The sequence below is a fragment of the Aulonocara stuartgranti genome, assembly GCF_965226115.1.
Source record: "Aulonocara stuartgranti genome assembly, chromosome: 10".
NCBI lineage: Eukaryota > Metazoa > Chordata > Actinopteri > Cichliformes > Cichlidae > Aulonocara > Aulonocara stuartgranti.
In genome coordinates this window covers 690315-710431 of record NC_138946.1, presented here as the reverse complement: position 1 = coordinate 710431, position 20117 = coordinate 690315, and the positions used below count along the sequence as shown (strand labels likewise).

At 46.1% G+C, this 20117-nt stretch overlaps 1 protein-coding gene and 1 long non-coding RNA gene across 6 annotated transcripts in view; one reads left to right on the top strand and one right to left on the bottom strand.

Annotated features, from left to right (window-relative positions):
- Nucleotides 1-8066, top strand: part of LOC309715213 (dachshund homolog 2-like) — a 43184-nt gene extending 35118 nt beyond the window's left edge. For 4 of the 5 annotated variants that reach the window (XM_082548138.1, XM_082548136.1, XM_082548137.1 and 1 more), the window contains 2 exons: nucleotides 5163-5222; nucleotides 5649-8066. In XM_082548138.1, the coding sequence (XP_082404264.1) occupies nucleotides 5163-5222; nucleotides 5649-5686 (98 nt within the window). In that variant the 3' untranslated portion in view covers nucleotides 5687-8066. The remainder of the gene's footprint in view (nucleotides 1-5162; nucleotides 5223-5648) is intronic. The other variant, XM_082548139.1, reaches the window with a different exon arrangement.
- A 1860-nt stretch (nucleotides 8067-9926) lies between these two features.
- Nucleotides 9927-12569, bottom strand: LOC309715300. Its single transcript, XR_014279179.1, has 2 exons — nucleotides 11828-12569; nucleotides 9927-10383 (listed from the first exon to the last, which is right to left on the bottom strand). It is a non-coding gene; the product is annotated as an uncharacterized lncRNA (long non-coding RNA).
- Between the last annotated feature and the right edge of the window lie 7548 nt (nucleotides 12570-20117).

The following is a 20117-nucleotide window of genomic DNA, read 5'->3' as shown; positions in this document are numbered from 1 at the left end:
GAACCGTGACACCAAAATATCGAACCGAACCGAACCGTGAATTTTGTGTATCGTTGCACCCCTAATATATATATATATATATATATATATATATATATATATATATATATATATGAAGTATATACATTGGGTGAATGTGCAGTAGTAGCAGCAAGCAGGTGAATTCTGTACATTAATATGAATAGACATCTGACTATTTTACAGGATAGACAATATAAACATATTTAAAATTAAAGGAATTGAAATGTACATTGTGCCTTGGTTTAGTGTCTGGAAGAGTCCTGTCTCAGTCAATTATAGATGATGTGAGAGGGCGGGTGTGTGTGTTTAGGGCACGGATGGCTTGGGGATAGAAGCTCCTCTTGAGTCTCTCTGTCCTTGCCCGGAAGATGCGGAACCTTCTACCAGATTGCAGAAGTTGGAACAGTTTGTTGCCAGGATGGGACGGGTCCTTCAGTATCTGCTCTAGTCCGGCATCTCCTGGTGTAGGTGTCCTGAAGCGGGGGGAGAGCAATCCTGCAGCAGCGTTCTGCTGTACGGATCACTCTCTGGAGAGCTTTTTGGTCCTTCACACAGCTGTTCCCGAACCACGATGTCATGTTCTGTGTGAGGATGCTCTCCACAGCGCCTGTATAGAAAATCCTGAGGATCTTTGGAGAGACCCTGAACTTCCTCAGTTGTCGTAGGTGATACAGGCGCTGCCTAGCCTTTTTGGTCTGGGCCTGAATGTGGGCAGCCCATGTCAGGTCTGAGGAGATGTGGACACCAAGATACTTGAAGGACTGCACCCTCTCCACTGGAGCTCCATTGATGATAATGGGCTTGTAGTCTCTGTGCTGACCCCTTCTGAAGTCCACCACCAGCTCCTTGGTCTTGCTGACGTTCAGCTGGAGGTGGTTGTCCTGGCACCACGATGCCAGATTCTTCACTTCATCCATGTAGGCCGCCTCATCGTTGTTGGAGATGGCACCCAACACCACTGTGTCGTCAGCAAACTTCACAATGGTGTTGGAGCCGTGGGTGGCCACACAGTCTGAAGTGTAGAGGGAGTAGAGCAGTGGCGAGAGGACACATCCCTGAGGTGCTCCTGTGTTGATGGTGATGCTGTTGGAGAAGCACCTGCCCACCCTCACCACCTGAGTTCTGCCAGTGAGGAAGTCCAACACCCATGCACACAGACGGCTGTTAAGTCCCAGATCCCTGAGCTTTGTGAACAGTCTGCAGGGCACTATTGTGTTAAACGCTGAACTGTAATCAACAAACAGCATTCGCACATAGTTACCCTGTTTCTTGTCCACATAATACTTACCTCTTTAGCATTTATGGAGCCTCACTTCTTCAAAGAGACAGAAAAGGTGACAGAGAGAAGTAAGACAAGTAAGTAAGATAAGATAGGAGAGAGCAGAGAGGAGAGCCGGAAGGGGGGCGCCCGATCTGGCTTCCCACACCTCCCCGCTGGATCGGGCTGTGCGCTCTACCTCCCCACTGCCTCCCAGAAAAGGGAAGAAGAGCAGAGGAGAGAAGAGCGGAATATTTTTCATTCTTCTTTTTAGTTTCAGTACCATGAGGTTAACTGCGCAGTCCCCAGGAGGCACTGAGACAGCTGTAGCAGTCAACCAGCAAAACTTCTAATGTTATGTTTTACCCTTTGACGCCCCCTGCTGAGGCAGGCCCACCACGATCAATCCTTGGCATGTGTATCGCGGTTAGCTGACTGCCTTAGCTGCCCAAGTGATGTCAGCCCTTTTTAGCCATAGCCAGTGACTGGTCCTCTCAGCAATTCAATTCAATTCAATTTTATTTATATAGCGCCAAATCACAACAAAAGTCGCCTCAAGGCGCTTCATAGATACAGAGAAAAACCCAACAATCATATGACCCCCTATGAACAAGCACTTTGGCGACAGTGGGAAGGAAAAACTCCCTTTTAACAGGAAGAAACCTCCAGCAGAACCAGGCTCAGGGAGGGGCGGGGCCATCTGCTGTGATTGGTTGGGGTGAGAGAAGGAAGACAGGATAAAGACATGCTGTGGAAGAGAGACAGAGGTTAATAACAGATATGATTCAGTGCAGAGAGGTCTGTTAATACAGTGAGTGAAGAAGAAACACCCAGTGCATCATGGGAATCCCCCGGCAGCCTACATCTATTGCAGCATAACTAAGGGAGGATTCAGGGTCACCTGGTCCAGCCCTAACTATATGCTTTAGCAAAAAGGAAAGTTTGAAGCCTAATCTTGAAAGTAGAGATAGTGTCTGTCTCCTGAATCCAAACTGGAAGCTGGTTCCACAGAAGAGGGGCCTGAAAACTGAAGGCTCTGCCTCCCATTCTACTTTTAAATACTCTAGGAACAACAAGTAGGCCTGCAGAGCGAGAGCGAAGTGCTCTAATAGGGTGATATGGTACTACAAGGTCATTAAGATAAGATGGGGCCTGATTATTTAAGACCTTGTATGTGAGGAGCAGGATTTTGAATTCTGGATTTAACAGGAAGCCAGAACAGGAGAAATCTGCTCTCTCTTTCTAGCCCCTGTCAGGACTCTTGCTGCAGCATTTTGGATCAGCTGAAGGCTTTTCAGGGAGTTTTTAGGACTTCCTGATAATAATGAATTACAGTCGTCCAGCCTGGAAGTAATAAATGCATGAACTAGTTTTTCAGCGTCACTCTGAGACAGGATATTTCTAACTTTAGAGATGTTGCACAAATGGAAGAAAGCAGTCTTACATATTTGTTTAATATGTGCGTTGAAGGACAGCAGTGTTAGCTAGCTCTCTTATAGCCTGCCGTTGTGCCTGTCCTCTGATCCCAATCTCTCTGAGCAGTTTTGCTGTTGTACTAGCAACAAAGCCCCTGCACCCCACTTCCACCTGGCGCACCTTGATCTTCCAGCGTCTGTCCTCTGCCTCAGCTGCCAAGTTGGCATACCGCAGCTTCTTACGCTCAAACGCTTCCACAGTTGCTTCCTCCCATGGTACCGTCAGCTCAATGACATACGCAAGTTAGACCAAAGGACGAGGTCTGGTCGCAGAGTAGTTGTTACGATCTCTGTGGGAAAAATTAGCCAATTATCCAAGTCCACTTGCATCTGCAATCCCTGGCAACCTTCAGCGGGCCCAGGTCCGGGGTTGAGGGGCTCGTCCTCGGCTTGTCCCATTCCCGGACAAATGTTGATGAAAACTGACGCTCCTCTTGGTTTGTGAAAGGTTGAGCGTTGATGGATTTCCTTTTGCGCTCTCAGCCAGACACCAGAGGACCTGGTTGTGTCTCCATGTGTGTCTGCCCTGAGTAAGGCTTACTCTTATTACTTTTTCTCGGTCACAAAATAAACTTTTAACATATTTCCAGGCGAGAATGTAGCTGTGTAAACTTCAAATATCTGCTCAGTTTATCAAGACGTCCAACGTTTTCGGAGACGTCTGTTACCCACCAGCTCGACAGCGAGCCGGGAGGTCGCGGGTCACTGAAGCCGAGAACGGCACAACTCCCGGCACATCACTTTCAGATCACCGCGGACTTTCACTACTCAGGTTAAACATGATATATAAAACACTTAGACAACCTAAAACGTTATTGTTGGGCTTTTTGTTTTATTTGCTCGTGAGTAAATCGGTTTGGCTGAGATCAGTGTTATTAGATTAGGTTAGATTAGATTAAACTTTATTAATCCCCCGGGTGGTTTTCACACAGCGGAATAAACGTCAAACAGAAAACTGATTAAACAGATGGTCGAGTTTACTCCAGTGTCCTGTTACATTTTAGACAGCAAGGAGCAGACGGACGAGTTTATTTAACTCCACCGAGACAGCGCTGACGCAGATCTGAAGGCGAGACCGTCCAGTTTCAGAGCTGTTTACTTCCGGCCTTCTCGGTCTTCAAAGGAACCCGCCCACGTAGACCGCGAAGGTGGAGGCAGCCCAAGAATTTGGACACCCCTCTTGACTTCATGTCCTTTTTTTTTTTTTTTTTTTTTTTTTTGCCTGTCCCGTTTGGCTCTTTTGCATCAGAATTGTTGTCTAAAGGCAAAGAAAGATGCCCAACGGATTTACTTTACCAAACTGACCATCCCAGCCTTGCCGTAATGGTCCATTTGATTCACCTTTTATTGTTTATTTTATTTTCACTTGCTGAATACGGGACAGACTTGACTGGGGGAAAGAAGGGGAGAAAGAAAGAGAAACATCTGAGAAGAGGGACGGGGGAGAAGGGCAAAAACCAAAAACCAACAGAACGAGCAGAAAAAAAAAATACATCTATCGATCACCTGGGTCACCTGCTGAGAAAGAAAAAGAAAGCAAGCAGAAGAGAACAAGAATAATAGAATAAACAACATCACAATGATATATGGGAATATGACAGTAAATACTAAATGTTAAACATTATTGTGCAGCACATAAGATCAACAGAACACAGTGTGCTTTGAGGTAGGAGCCAAAAAGGGTGTAGTTTGTGGGTGTGATCACCCGTGTGTACACCTGTGAGCATGGATGCGCTTGTTTTTAAAAGGTTCCTTCATGTGATGATCTGCTAGAGGGTGTGGGGGGGCCACAGCCCCGTCCTCCAGGGCATGAAGCAGGTATGGAGGAGATCAAAACTCCAGACATCCAGAGGCCCCCAGAACACAAGAGACCAAGGAAGACCAACAGAGGGGCAGCCGCGCCACTGTCCCAGAAAGAGCTGAGGAGAGTCCCAGATGAGGGCTCACTCAGCAGCCGCGGAGCAGAGGCCAGGGGGGGTTGCAGTGACGCGCCCGTGAGCTCCGCCGGCAGCCAGCCGTGCCTGAGTGACCGAGCCCCAGGCCGAGAGGCCGGGGGCACCCCACCTCCGAAGTGGCCCGAGCGAGCCCCAGGCTCCAGGCCCCGATAAGCGGCCGCCAAGGAGTGAGCCGGTGTGTACCTGGACGCCCACCCCCAGACACAAAGAACCACCAACGCACCGATGTCTGAGGGAGTCCGCCACTGGCAGGGGAAGTGGTGGTGGGGGGAGATAGGCCTCCAAACCTTGGAGGGCCTGAGATGTCCCCAGAGAGGTGGCGTCTGATACCCAACCTGACATATAGACACAGACATACAGGCACACACAGACACAAACATCCATTCCCACCCTCATGCTCTCATATGCACTTACTCCATGTCTTCATGTCCTTGACTTCCTGTTGGTTTTCAGATGCTGTGACTCCGGAAAGCGAGCTGGAGAACACCCATCAGGAGAACGCTGCAGCTCACGGTAACGAAGCGCGTCACAGACGCCGCGCCAGCTTCCTCCACACAGACGCCATAATAACACAGCTCAGAGACAGGACGACACTCGGTACTGCAGTACATGCAGTGCTGAGTGTGTTAGTGACCACAGGTGTATCAGCAGAGCGTCACACTCGTCGCTTCCTCATCTCTGAAATATTTGAATGTTGGAGTTTTTCTCCCTCTGCTGTTTAAACTCAGCTGTTGGTGTTTTAGACTCTGTGACAGAAACAGACGAAGGTTTACAAGCTTCAGTGCGTTTAGGTCAGTTAGGGTGAAGCCGTGATCAGACCACTGCAGACGCTGATGCTCGTGCCTGCAGCTCTGACCTCACCTGGTCAGTGTAAACAGGAAGTGTCACACCGAAGCTGTCTGACACTTCCTGTTTTTTCTTCTTCTCTGTTTTTTGCAGAGCACCGAGTGTTCACCAAACCCCCGCTGCTCTTCTGAGGCGGTCGCTGTGACAGAGGAGGAGAAAACGACTCCCATCAGCCAGCTGTCTGCTAATGGACAGAGCACAGAGGACACTGTGAAAGGGGCGGGGTTTCAGTGTGATGTCAATAGGTGAAATGTGACCTCACGAGGAAGCTCTGCCCCACGGGATCTGCTTCTGTGACTAATGTGAAAGTGGGTGTGAACTGTTACCCGAAGGGGGCGGAGTCACAGCTGGACGTGTTTGATGCTTAGAAAACTGCATTTGACGGTGACACAGGTGCGCTCCGGTCTTAACGAGCTTAACGAGGCGGCCGTCCCACAATGCTCTGATTTACTCGACTGTATTTTGTTTACTGTCATTTGTTTTTGTTTTTTATTAGTAAAAAAACGAGAATGAATCAGTGACGAGTTGAGTTCAGAGCCAGGAACTCTGCTTTTATCTCACTGCAGGAAGCTTCTTCCCTTGGCTCTTGACGGAGGCCGTTGCACTTTCTCCTTCTCCCTCTCTCTTATCTTTCCTGTTTGGCTTCTCGTTTGTATAGTCTCGCTTATTCTCTAACGCTCAGAGAGTCTCCCAGACTTGTTCTCTGAAAACCTAAAGAAGAATAATTTGATCAGCTGGTCCCTTAATGAAACTCCTGGGCTTGGGAGAGACGTTTGCTGCCGGATACTCGATGGTCGGTTGCATCGTGTGTCTGGCAACAATCTACCAGTTCAGAACCACAATAACAGAGTTCAGGCTGATTGGAGCCGGCTCGGTTTATCGAAGAACAAGAAGCGGCTACAAAATCCCACAAGGCTGTCCGACATGATAGACGATGGGCAGGGCTGTGAGTAAGACTGTGTTTATTGAACGCAATATGGATACGATCGTGGAGAAGAACAACGGGAATTGAGAGACTTGGTGACCTGTGACGGACATCAGACCAACTAACACTAACCAAAACAGCTACCATCTCCATCTTATGCGCCAGCTGGATGCTCAAGGCAGCAGCTGACGGGAATAACAAAACTCTCCGTTAGATAACAAAACTGTGTTGTGACTCCCCCCCCCCCCCCATTCAAGTCCACTCGCATCGACTGAAGATTGTTGACTTTTGCCTAACCGGGCGAAAGGACACTTTCTCACACACACAAACACACACAAACACACACAAACACACACATATGCATACTGACACAGACCTCCACTCACCCCCCACCCCCTCCAAATGCCTTCCAGGCTCATGTCTTTATGTTGGGAGATGTGCTGATTCCTGTGCTGAGGTGTTTTTCTGTTCTCTGTTGCAGCTCAGTCTGGGGGGAGTTCTTTTTCTCCTCGTCTTTCCTCATGTTGTGCATTTTCCAGTGTTATACCTCTGACCTGTCTTCCCCATGTGATGTTTGTCTAATGTATGTATGGTCGGAGGGTAAGATGGCGCTGGCAAAGGTCAGCAGCCTTAACCCAACAAATTTTCCGCGCGTGGGCTAATAAAGGTTATCTTATCAATTTTGGTCCTGCTGTGGCTGAAACACAGCCCGGTTCAGCACTGACAGGCTCGTGGGTCCAAATGATGCTCCACAGAGAGCTGATGATGATGAAGGTCAGAGGGAGGATGATGAAGGAACGCACTCAAACAGCTCGCTGACCTGTGAACCAGTAACATGGTTAAACTAACTCTTATAGTGACCTTTGACCCTTGATTACCTCAGCTGCTGAACATGACCCATGTTTCTTGTTTTCCTGTTACACACAAACCACGCTGCTTTTACAAACTCAGCATTTCCTGTTTGTTTCAAAGTAAAGGACTGCCATTCCAATTGAATAAAAGCCTTTAACCCTTTAAAGCCGGTCGGAGCGGGCACGCTCTGTTTTGCGCAACTATTTTTAAATCCTGGTAGCACTGCAACCACTAAGCTAGTGCAATAATTTGTTTTGCATATGAAAGAGGAGTTGTACTTACATCTTATGCCATCAGCTTGTCCTCGGTCACAGTTTCCTTCCACATATAGCTTTGCAAAAACTGCATAAAAAGCACTTGCAGGAACTAAAACATAATATTGCAGAAACACGCTTTGCCGTGACGTAATTTTGCGGAAATGTAGTTTTTTACCATCAGGGCCTCATGAGCCTATACTGGTGTTTTTAAAAGTTGTCTTTGACTTTATAACTTTCTGTGTCGTTTCTGGGATGCTGAGGACTCATATTGCACTGCTGGAAATAGTTTATTTTGATGCAGATGCTGTTTTTTTGCAAATTTGCATTATGATATTTATATTTGTTTTTCCTGCAGTGTATAAAAATTGGTATATTTGAAAAATAAAACTATGGAGACACTTAAAATAAATTTCCTGTTGTTGTAAACCTTTTTTTGCAACTTTTTTGTATTTACAGTTTTGAGGGATAAGCCTCTTAAATTTCTCTAACTAGAAATATGTGTAAAAAAAACAAAAACGATTTTCAATTTTTTTGTAGTTTATTGCACTTTGTTGCAATTTATGTAATTACTATGCACTTAATGCAGACATATTATTAACATTTGGGTTATAATGGTTGTATTGATGTATATCAACTTGAAATGCTCCCAAAAATGGCTCCACAGCATGTAAAAATATAATATAAGCTCTGGCGGACTTGGTTCTACGGTAGGTCTTAAAGGGTTAAACCTTGCAGAGCTTTTATTTTGAAACATCTTTATGTCACCTGTAGTTACCTGGTGATATAAAGATGATACCTGGATGATTACAGATCTTCCTTCACCTGAATCTACCTGTGACCTCTGGAGCCCATCCAGCAAAGAGCCGAGGTCCAACCCGCGTTCTCCTTCATCCCGATGGAAGCACGGCGCTCCTGTCGGGTCAGGGTCACACTACCATAACGCTTGAACAACTGGCACAGTTGAAACTTCCAACAGTTCCTGAAAGCATCGGCTCTGTGCTTTTCACTGTTATTAGGGTCATTACGGTAACCAGGCAGGAAACACCTCCGAACCTTCAAATACAACAGAAACACCGTAAAAATCACAAATGTGTAATGAAAGGTGTTTCCTGTAGAGCCATCACACGCTCTGTTCTCCGTGCCAGCCTCATGCTGCTGCGACACCATCAGTGTTTATGCACGTGTGTGTAAAACAGTGTTATGTGTGCTGCGATGGTTTCGTCTGTACGTGTGGTTTGATGATGACCATCCAGATCTTTGCTAACCGGACCTCTTTAAGTCAGAGTTGAATGTCTCTGCTGTGAAGGTTAGACTGCACTAACGTCCCCGCGGTGAGTGGCTCTGGCACTTCCTTTGGAAACACATCTTTCAATTCAATTTTATTTACACAGCGCCAAATCACAACAACAGTCGCCTCAAGGCGCTTCATATTGTAAGGTAGACCCTACAATAATACATACAGAGAAAAACCCAGCAATCACTGGCCAGATTACTCTTAAAAAGTACATTTTTAATGTCAACAACCTTTTTTTGAACTGGATAAATAAAGGATAAAAGTCACTGCCAAAAACTGACTGCAGCTTCTCCTGTAACAGGAATGTTGCTGGTGGCTCAAAGTGACCTGATATCATTAATGAGGGAAACATTTGACATGTTTCACATATTATAGACCAACAAGTTATTCATAGCAGGTTAAATACGAGCAATCAGTGTAGGGCAGAAACCGGAAATCAGTTTTTGGCAGACGAATCTAATCTTTTGTTTTTACACAGCACTTTATCAAACTGTTGTCTGCTACAGAGTTACAAGTATTATACTAATAATATAGCATCCACCATCTCCTGCTTGCATATTTGTGAAAACATCTCAGTGGTGTGGCAGCCACGAGTGAGCCCTGCAAACCCTGTGGATGGACGATGCAGTGGACAGTGGGAGGATCCTAAAGCTCTTTGCAGACCACCCTGTGTGATTCTCCACTCACCAACCAGAAAAGACAAACCGCAGGTCTCAGTTGCTGCACCCCATCCACGTCTGATCTTCAGCAACACTGCCAGAGACTTCCTGTAATCTATTACAGTTGTAAAAGACTTCCTGTAATCTATTACAGTTGTTAAAGAAACGGTCCAGGATCAGGTCACTCAGGTTAATCCTGTGTGAACAACTGGAAATGTTGTTTTTCCATCTTTACTGTGTATTTGAAATATTCTTGTTTAATTGTTATTGTTATTTATTTATTGCTATCACATAAATATCCATGTAATATTGTTCAAAGTTAGCGTCGTGTTCATACATGTTAAAAATGCCTGTAAATCAAATTAAATTCAGTGACAATTACTGTTTGATTGAATCAATTTATTAATAACATAAAACCTTTAAACTAATGCCACACACATAACAATGTAACAAATATATTCAAATAAATACATTTCTCAGTACGTAACTCATTTGGGAACTGATCTTTCTAGAAGTGAAACAGTCGGTCCATCCTCCCCCTGCTCTCCTCTCCTCAGCCTCTCTTTGCTGCCTCATGTCCTCTCTGATGAGCTCCAGCAGCTCATCATCTCTTCTCCTCTTCCTCCCTGTCGTAGGTGGCTGAGCCGCTTCGTCATCGCTGTCGTTTTGGTCACCCACTGCTGTGCTTGGCCCTGGAGTGTCCTCAGGGAGAGAGGACATTAGGACAGGAGGCTTAGTGGAAGGCATCTGTCCTATCACCTCATCCATGAGGGCAAACCAGGGCCAAGCACAGCAGTGGGCTTCCCACTGACCCCTCTCCTGAGCCTGGATACTTGCAATCCTAAAGGCAGAGGAAATCAAAGATGACAGCAGGCAAATAAAAACACCACAACAACTCTTAGTAGTTGCATATTTATTAACTTGTGTTCTTAAGAATCATCTTCTTGATAACACACAGACGTACTTTGTATTCTTTAAAGTTATCTCATGTCTTCTGGCCTGCAAGGGGGTGACTTTCCCCTGCAGGCCCATCTTCTCCAGAATTGTCCTGATCACACACAACACATAAGAGAAGAGAGGAAACCATGGCAACCATGTTAATCCCTAAACCCAGCAGAACACCAGAGGAACGCCGTGTGGACATCACAGGTTCTGCACAGCAGCGGTCCGTGAGTCGTTTGGTACCGGGCCACGAGAGTTGAGGCTCCGCTGTGAAATTTATGGTTTTCAGGGTTTGTATCGTTCCCTGGGTCTTTCCCTTGTTGTAGTTGTGTCTTATTTTGAAAGAAATATTTACACGTTACCATAGCGACCGGGGCGCATTAAGGGGCAGAGAGGAGGATGTTACTCTCAACGTTGGCGCATTTTCAGGAGGAAGCTGCTAATGAAGTTACACAATGACACAGTTAATTCAAGTTTATTATTATATTTACCAAAGACCCGTTTTTTCCTGGTCGTATCATTTATTTTGTTGTATTTACCCACAACACCTTAAAGGCCGCTCCCTGTCTGACATTAAAAAGGTTGGGGACCGCTGCTGTGCAGCATGAGGGTTAATAAAACCGCACTCATATGAATAAACTGTAAACTGATTCATTCTTGTACCTCCACGCCACAGGGGCCCAATCCTGCACCCAGTGAAGAGGTGATCGTTTTCTCCTCATTTTAATAAAATGACTGTTTGGTCTTTGTTCCCCACAACATGTCACCATAAAGATTAATTTAAAAAATCAAAATTAGCTGTATGTAAGCAGCAGTACATGAAAAACCGTGGGACCTACCATACAAGCTGGTTTAGGCTTATTAAATTAAAAAAAAAACATGTCTATGTGTAACAGGTGTATTAAAAAATAATTCATATTTCATCCTGCAGTGTTATTTTGCTTTGTCAGTATCGATTATGTATATGTGCTTATTTATATATGTTTATTTTCTGAATTTATATTTTGGGAGCTTTTATTTTGTTTGTGTGACCTTTGACTTCCCATGAAGTCACTTCCTGTGTGCTATTTTCCTCAGTCGCCTAGAGGCCCCGCTGAGGAGAGTTATGCAGAGTCCAGTGAAGTGAAGTCGCTGTACTGTTTTTATTTTAAACAGTTCTGGGAGAATAAATCTGCCCAGCTGGCAAAGTGAGAGCTGACTCCTCGGGTCACTCGCACAACGCAGAGAACTCACAGCAATCAGAGTTTAAGGCCAGACCGGCTACACGTGCAGATGCCCGAAGCTTAACAACACGACCGCTATAACAATTTAACTTTTGTACCACCAGATGTTCACATACTTACATTTGAAAGTGTTTTCCTCTCCCGCTCCGACCACCATCGTTATCAGAAAGTCTCCTGTACGGCCCGCAATGAATCCTGGTAGGACACGAAGGACACATCGGACCCATCCTTCAAATTTGGGGAAAAGTAGGACGCATTTGTCGCCACATTTTGAGCGCTCTTTGAATTCGGACAGCCTTCGTCACTTCACTGTGACATCATTTCCTCCAAACACGTCCTCGGGAGGATCCTTCCCCTGAATTCGGACACAGCTAAAGAGATGATCTGACATCGCGGTGTTGGTGTTGATCCTGGAACAACATTTACTATGTTGATCTGTAGTGATGGGCAGATGAAGCTTCATGAAGCACTGAAGCTTTTCATCCAATTGGTTCACCCCAGCGCAAAGCTTCTTGAAGCTTCATTTGCTCTAGTAGGACACCTACTGGACGTAAAAATATTAGCTGGCATGAATTTGAAGAGTGTGGCCTTTTGCACACAGCCTGTAAATGTCAACAACAAAAGGAGTGTGTAAAACATGTATATTGTAGTGATGCAGTATACTGTGTATATTTATAGTGGCAGTATGGAAAATGATTATTTGGAAATGCTTAAAATGGAAATGATCATTTACTGTGAGGTGAGGTGTGGTTGGGGTGTGGACAGTAGTTGTGCTTTTGTAACGTTGAGGTATGGACAGCTACACACTGAGGCTTTGAGCCTCAGTCCTGCCTGTTCACATTTTATTCTGTAAAAACTAAATTTTCACTGCTTTTATGACCTTTTCAGTGGGGAGAACATAGCTAGGATTTAATGATTTAACAAATCTTTAGTAACATTACTGCATGCTGTATTATCATTGCATTTGATGGCTCACCTGGTCTTGCTCCACAATCGGTGTTCCCCTTATTCTCATGCAAAGCTCTGTAGTGCCTAAGCATGGATGAGGTGTTGTTGTTATAGCCCAGCTCCCTGGCACATAGCAAACACTTCACCTTGTACACAACGACAGCTTAACATAAGTTTTATTGCACCATCAGTATCATGAAAATACATCTTCTGTAGAAATGTACATACTTTGTTGGGAGGAATAAGATCAAAATGTTCCCACACAGGGGAGGACATCCTCCTCTTCTTAGCTGGCTCCATTCTCTCCTGACTTTCTCTCATAAACCTCCAAACGGTCTCCAAACTCTCACTAACAACTCTCCATCAAACACCCACATTTTGAATGAAGTCTGAGGGGTTTATATCGCTGTCATATCTCGCGGCAAAGTTCGAACCACTTCATGAACCAGTCACGTGGTACAGCCGGGCAGCGAGGCTGCGGACGTCATCATTTTCAGCTCCTCACATAAATGAAGCAAGCCTCGATACGCGCATCGCGGAAACGCCCCCTCAATTACTCGACACAAGCTTCGAAGCCTCGATACAGAACGTCCCATCACTATTGATCTGGGAACAACACCAACATGACGATATCAGATCGTGCGCTAAAGACATGCTGTGGAAGAGAACCAGCGATCTGGAGACAGATCTTCATCATCACTCTGAGGACAGTCGTCTGTGAGAGTGCTGCGCTTCAGCTGAGCTTCAGGATCAGAGACCTGAGAGAGTATGATGTAAACATACGAGCCACCCCTCCCGATCTTTCTGGGAGAATCCCAAACTTCAGTGCCCCTCCTGAAATTCTCCCGGAGCCACCTGTTGGGTCTGTGTTTCCACAAACCCCGCTAATTCTAGACTTATTCATCATGAAGAAAACAAGACAGTCGATCGATCAATTACTTGCGCAAGGGAGGCCTCGTCTGTGTCCAGCACGAAAATGACCCCAATGGTGGCCTCCTCTCGCTGCCTTTTATTGACAATCTTCAAACAATAGTTTACAAAGCACCTCCCCTTGCAACCCCCCTTTGGTTACATAGACAAGGCACTGTATGTAAGTGTGTGTGTTATATATATGTGTGTGTGTGTGTGTGTGTGTGTGTTATATATATGTGTGTGTGTGTGTGTGTGTGTGTGTGTGTGTGTGTGTGTGTGTGTGTGTGTGTGTTACCTCCTGCTGACCAAAGGGTCATAAACCCAGGAAGCTTACATCAAAAGAAACAGATCTTTCAGATAGGATGTATCTACAATAAAACCTCCCCCAGCACAGAGTGGCTGGAGAGGTGGTCAGAATCAAAGGAATGGCTTTGATCCTACTGCTTAAACTAAGACTGTACAAATTTAAGAAACACAATGGCAACATTCAACAATTAGACTTAACACCACCATTCACCCAAATTTCCCCTGATTGTCCATCCAGACAACAAAAATGAAAAACCATATCCCAGAATTCATAGCGCAGCCCAGCCAATTCCAGTCAGTGTTGCCAACTTAGCGACTTTGTCGCTATATTTAGCGAGTTTTCAGACCCCTTAGCGACTTTTTTTTATAAAAAGCAACTAGCGATAAATCTGGCGGCTTTTTCTGGTGTTATTGGAGACTTATTTATGACGACTTTTTGACGTGAAAGGGCGTGTCACTCTTACTCTCAGCAAGCAGCGGTGCTGCCGTGGGCACCTCACCTGTGCTAAAGCGCTCACGGGCGGAGGATAGTCCTCCCCAGCTGCTATCAGGGCAGGAGACGTTCACACCTGTGCGTCCGAACTGCAAATGAATCGCGCATGAGCGAAGCCGCTGCTCCGCACTGACTGTTCTTCAGTTCTTCTTTTACTGTTGTGCTGTTTTGTGGATCACAAGGTTTAAAACTGGTTTTAAACACACACACAAAGTAACTCCACCAGAGCGCCTATTTCAGGTCACTTTTGCCGGTCCAAGCCCGGGTAAAGGAGCAGGGTTGGAACTGTGACATTAAAAAACAATAATTGCTAAAAGAATAGAATAGAATAGAATAGAATAGCCTTTATTGTCATTGTACAGAGTACAACGAAATTGGAGTGCCACTCCCTTGGTGCAAGTTTCAATAATAAATATAAATGTAAAATATAAAAAGTACAAAAAAACAATCGTAAGTACTCAAACAATAGTATGTACAATATATACAGGATAGCAGCATTAATATAATGACAGTATGAATAGCAGCATAATATAATGACAGTGACGGTATGGAATAGGTTCAATTGTTTTTGTGCTTATTTACTACGGTGGTAGCTCTGGGAAAGAAGCTATCCCTGAATCTGTTTGTCCTGGTTTTATGTGACCTGTACCGTCGGCCTGACGGTAATAGTTCAAACAGTTGGTTGCTGGGGTGAGAGTGGTCCTTGATGATATTGCCAGCTCTGCTGAGGTACCGAGAGTTTGCAGTGACCTCCAGGCTGGGCAGAGAGCAGCCAGTGATCTTCTGGGCTGTGTTGATGACCCTCTGCAGTACTTTCCTGTCTGCAGCTGAGCACCCTGCATACCATGTTGTTATGCCGTACGTTAGGATGCTCTCTATGGTGGCTCTGTAAAATGTCACCAGCAGCCTCTCCTCCAGGTTGTTCCTCCTGAGCACTCTCAGAAAGTGGAGACGCTGCTGGGCCTTTTTAACCACCGCTGTAGTATTTGCAGTCCAGGAGAGGTCATCAGATATCTGCACGCCCAGAAACCTCATGGAGTGTACCCTCTCCACACAGCTCCCGTGAATGTAAAGTGGGGCCGGGTCTGCTCTGCCCTTCCTGAAGTCCAAGATAAGTTCTTTAGTTTTCGTGGTGTTCAGTTGGAGGTTGTTAACTGAACACCACTCAGTCAGTCTGTTGACCTCATCTCTGTAGTCCGACTCATCCCCCCTTGAGATGAGTCCAACCACTGTGGTGTCATCCGCGAACTTTATGATGGTGTTTGAGAGATGGGTAGGGGGAGCAGTCGGATGTGTAGAGCGTAAACAGGAGGGGACTCAAAACACATCCTTGTGGAGACCCGGTGCTGAGTGTGATGGTGCTGGACCGGTGGGGGCCGAGTCTGACAACTGTGGTCTATTTGTCAGGAAGTCCTTGATCCAGAGGCAGATGGGGGTGGAGAGTCCCAGGTGAGACAGTTTCTGGACCAGGATCTCCGGGATGATATGATTGAATGCTGAGCTGAAGTCCAGGAAGAGCATTCTCACATAGCTTCCTCGGTGCTCCAGGTGACTCAGCGCAGTGTGGAGCGCTATGGTGATAGCGTCCTCGGTGGAACGATTTGTCCTGTAGGCAAATTGGTGGGGGTCCAGAGTGGGAGGCAGACCGGCCCTGATGTGCTGACAGACCAGTCTCTCAAAGCACTTCATCACTACAGGCGTAAGTGCAACAGGCCTGTAGTCATTTGGGCTGGCCACAGCTGACTTCTTGGCGATGGGGATGATGGTGGAGGTTTTGAGGCAGGGCGGGACGGTGTTTGATGACAAGGAAAGGTTGAAGATTTTAGTGAAGACTCCGGTCAGTTCGTCAGCACATGCTCTGAGAACCTTTCCATGTATTCCATCAGGACCTGCCGCCTTCCTGGGATTCACTGACCTTAGAACACACCTCACTTGGTGCTCCCTGAGTGTTAGTGTGCCAGTGCTGGGGGCGGGTGGAGGTGGTGTGGCAGCTGAGGGCTTGGTCGTCTCAAAGCGGGCGAAGAAACGGTTTAGATCCTCAGCCAGTGAGGCATCAGTCCTAGATGTCGCCTGGTTATTGCTTCTGTAGTTGGTAATGTGATTGATCCCCTGCCACATTTTTCTGGGGTCGTTGCCAGCAAAGTGATCTTCAATCCTCCTCCTATAGGCAGCCTTAGCTTTCCTGATGCCTCCACTCAGGTCTGCCCTGGAAATTAAAGAAAGAATTAAAGAATTAAAGAAATTTAATTTGTAGTTCTAAATAAACTCTAAATGCATTTAGGACGTTTTTTACTCACTTTATGTTTCTTCCACGATGTTATTTCTCTCTCCAACAGCGTAGGTTACAATTACATTAGCATGACCAATTATGCAAATTAGGTGATGACGTCATTTAGCGACTTCTAGCGACTTTTAGGACAACCAATAGCGATTGTCCTTACTGAGGAGTTGGCAACACTGATTCCAGTTCCCAACAATGGCTACTACTACTGCAGCTACTTAGCTTTAATATTACTCTTATTACTCCTTCTGGGTCGAAAATAAACTTTTAACATATTTTCAGGCGAGAATGTAACTGTGTGAACTTCAAATACCTGAGCCGGTGAGAACTGCGGACTCCCGGCACATCGTTTTCAAACCCCGCGATCTTAAACATGATATATAATGTAATTGTTGGGCTTTTTTCAGTGTTTTGTTTGTTCGTGAGTAAATCGTTTGGCTGAGATTAAAGTTATTAGATTAGATTAAACTTTATTAATGTGGTTTTCACACAGCTGAATAAACGTCAAACAGAAAACTGATTAAACAGAAGTGATTTGGTCGAGCGTTTACGCGTCCGGTTATATTTAGATAGCAGGGAGCAGAGGAGAGAGTGGTGACGTAGCTCTGAGGGCTAGACCGTCACAGTCGCTCACTTCCAGCCTACCCGGCTTTCGGAGGACCCGGCCCACTTAGACCACGAAGGTGGGTGCAGCCCGTTTGGACAGCCCCGGCTGGGGGACAGTAATCACGGTCACATTTAACTTACTTTAAATAGATCATTTTAAACAAATAAACACTGTAAAATTGTGTGTGTGTGTGATGGTGGCATGAATTGTGTCATGACATTAACCTGCTGTGATTTGACCCATTTCCACTCGCTAACAGACACACACCTTGTTCCCATAGCGACAAAGTGAAATAAATGAGGACAGTGGGTCAGCTCACTGACACACACACACACACACACACACACCTGCACATAGAGGGCCTGCACTGTGTGAATCACTGTGACTCAGAGCCTGAGCTGCAAACGTGTTTCCTGAGTGGGTCCTTTGAGACTCGTCTGTTTACAGTAAACCTCCTGAAGCAGTTAAAGGAACACGCTCGTCCTGATTGGCCGATCAGACGGCAGCTCAGAGGGCGAGGGCTTAACGAGCAGCTGATTGATCGTTAAATTAAAGCTGAATCAAAGTTTGAGATAAACTTGAAATAAAGTCTGAAGTTCTCAGAATAAATCAGGTCATAAAAAAGTTCAATTAAACACAAAGTTCCTCTTTGATGTCCACACAACCATTTCCTGTCAGAGCTGCGGGTGGGCGGAGCTGCTAGGCCTCATTAGCACATTAGCACCTGGAGAAGCATGCACATCCATATTCATGAGTCCAGGAGTCCATCACACTCTCAGGGTAATTAGCTGCTCTCGTTAGCCTCTCTGATGCTAATCTGGGGACGAACTCGTCCAAACAAACAACAACAAAGAGTTTGATCTCTTAACGAGCTGCTGCGCATAACGAGCTTAACGAGTCCTGTAAAGATGAGGAACGCTTAATGAGATCAACAAAGAAACAAGCTGCTATCACACACAGCTCAGAGCAGGTCTGACGACTAGTGGTGGGCGGATCGATCCAAATATCGATAGTATCGATCCCAAGTCGGGATCGGATCGATACTAGCCTGGTTAGATCGATTCTTTACTTTGAGTTCTGCTTGTTTGCTGTGCTTTCGGCAAAAACGAAACAGCCAGGCTGGACTCGCCGCTCCTGTGTGCAGGAACACTTTGCTCCCCCCTCTTATGTTTCGTGTGTTGCGCTGACACGTCACGTGACTTAGACACTTTGGGGGTTATTAAGTTGTTTACATATTAATTATATATTTTGTTTTTGTTGTTGAGAATTTTAATTGTAATTTGTGTGTTATAGTTCATCAACAGTATTTGTTTTAATTTGTTTACTGGTTTGCGGCAGACCCGACGGCATTTTCATGCTTCGCCGCATCATTTATTCTTAAAATAATCACACGGTTGCTGTAACAGTACATTCAACGGCTGCAGCTCTCCCGCTGGCAGCCGCACACATCACCACCACCAAACCTGCAGCGGCATCGCAGAACACGCCCTGCCACATACCCCCATCGCCCGCTTCACCCCACCCGCGAGCTGGCGAGGGAATCGGCCCGGACCATCGGCGCCCCCATGCGACAGGGAAGTGTCCACTCTGGCGGTCGCCCGCACCTCCAGCGGAAGCCCGGGAGCTGGCCTGATGGCCACCCATATGGCAAGCAGCGGCGGTGCAGCAGGAGTGGAAGTGAGCCGGGGCTCAGAGGCAGCTGGGCAGACGGCCGGCACGCAGGCTGCATGGTCCTGCGTGCCGCCTTCAGGCGTGGCAGCACGCCCACGCACCTCGACCTCCGTCTCCAGCTTTGCAGGGCCCGCTGGCACGCCAGCCTCCGGCTCACCCCGAGCCGCGCGCTGTCCACCCTTACAGTGATCACCCGGTTGCTGTAACAGTAGCCTACATTCAACGGCTGCAGCCCTCCTGCTGCCAGCTGTACACATCAACACCAAAAACAACAACAGCACAAGCAGCGCACAGGTTTTAAGCCGGCGAGGCATGATTGTAGATGCAGTGAAGGTGAGTCCATCTCATCTGCAGCAGCATCGCAGTACACGGCCGCCAGAATAATAAATCATTTTTTATTTAATTATAAATAAATTATTTCTCCTAATTATGTCCTGGGTTTTAAGTAATTAATAATACAAAAGGAAAAATCACAAAAAACACTTAAGGTCATGAAAATTAATTGCGATCTAGCAATTCAATGAGGCATCCACCCTATTTATTGAAAAGTATCGGTATCGGCGATACTGGCCCGTATTTACTTGGTATCGGATCGATACCAAAATATGCAGTATGGCACACCACTACTGACGACCTCGCTAACCAGTTCCTGTGGATCTGTGATGTGACCTCTGACACTCAGCAGATGTGCGCGTAAACGTCTGCTGCTCGTCCAGACTCGAGTACTCGCTGTCCAACATCTACCACAGCCAATCAGTGTTTGTGATGTCATCATTCCAGTTTACTTACTTTAAATGAAAATTAGATTAGCTTCTTAGATTAGCACGTCTAGCGTTAGCACCTTTTGTGAGTCTGCCAGCTGTGAGCTCAGAGGACAGATGTGATTTCTATTCTCTGATTGGCTAAAAACAGGTGAAGCTAAAACAGTGATGAGTAACAATAACCCGACGACACAGCTTTAAGGACTGTAAGCTTTCTGTGTGACGGCCAGCAGGGGGCGACGCCACTGAGCTTCGTCACTGTAAATATTGTTCATCCATAAGAGCTGACTGGTTAAGAGGTTGTGACTGATGAGTTGGTAGCCAATGCGAGAGCAGAGTGAAGTTTACTCTGAGCGGCCATCTTTGTCACTCATGTGGGCGTCTATTTTATTCTATTTTACTTTAGGCCAGATCTCGAATATCGTAATCTT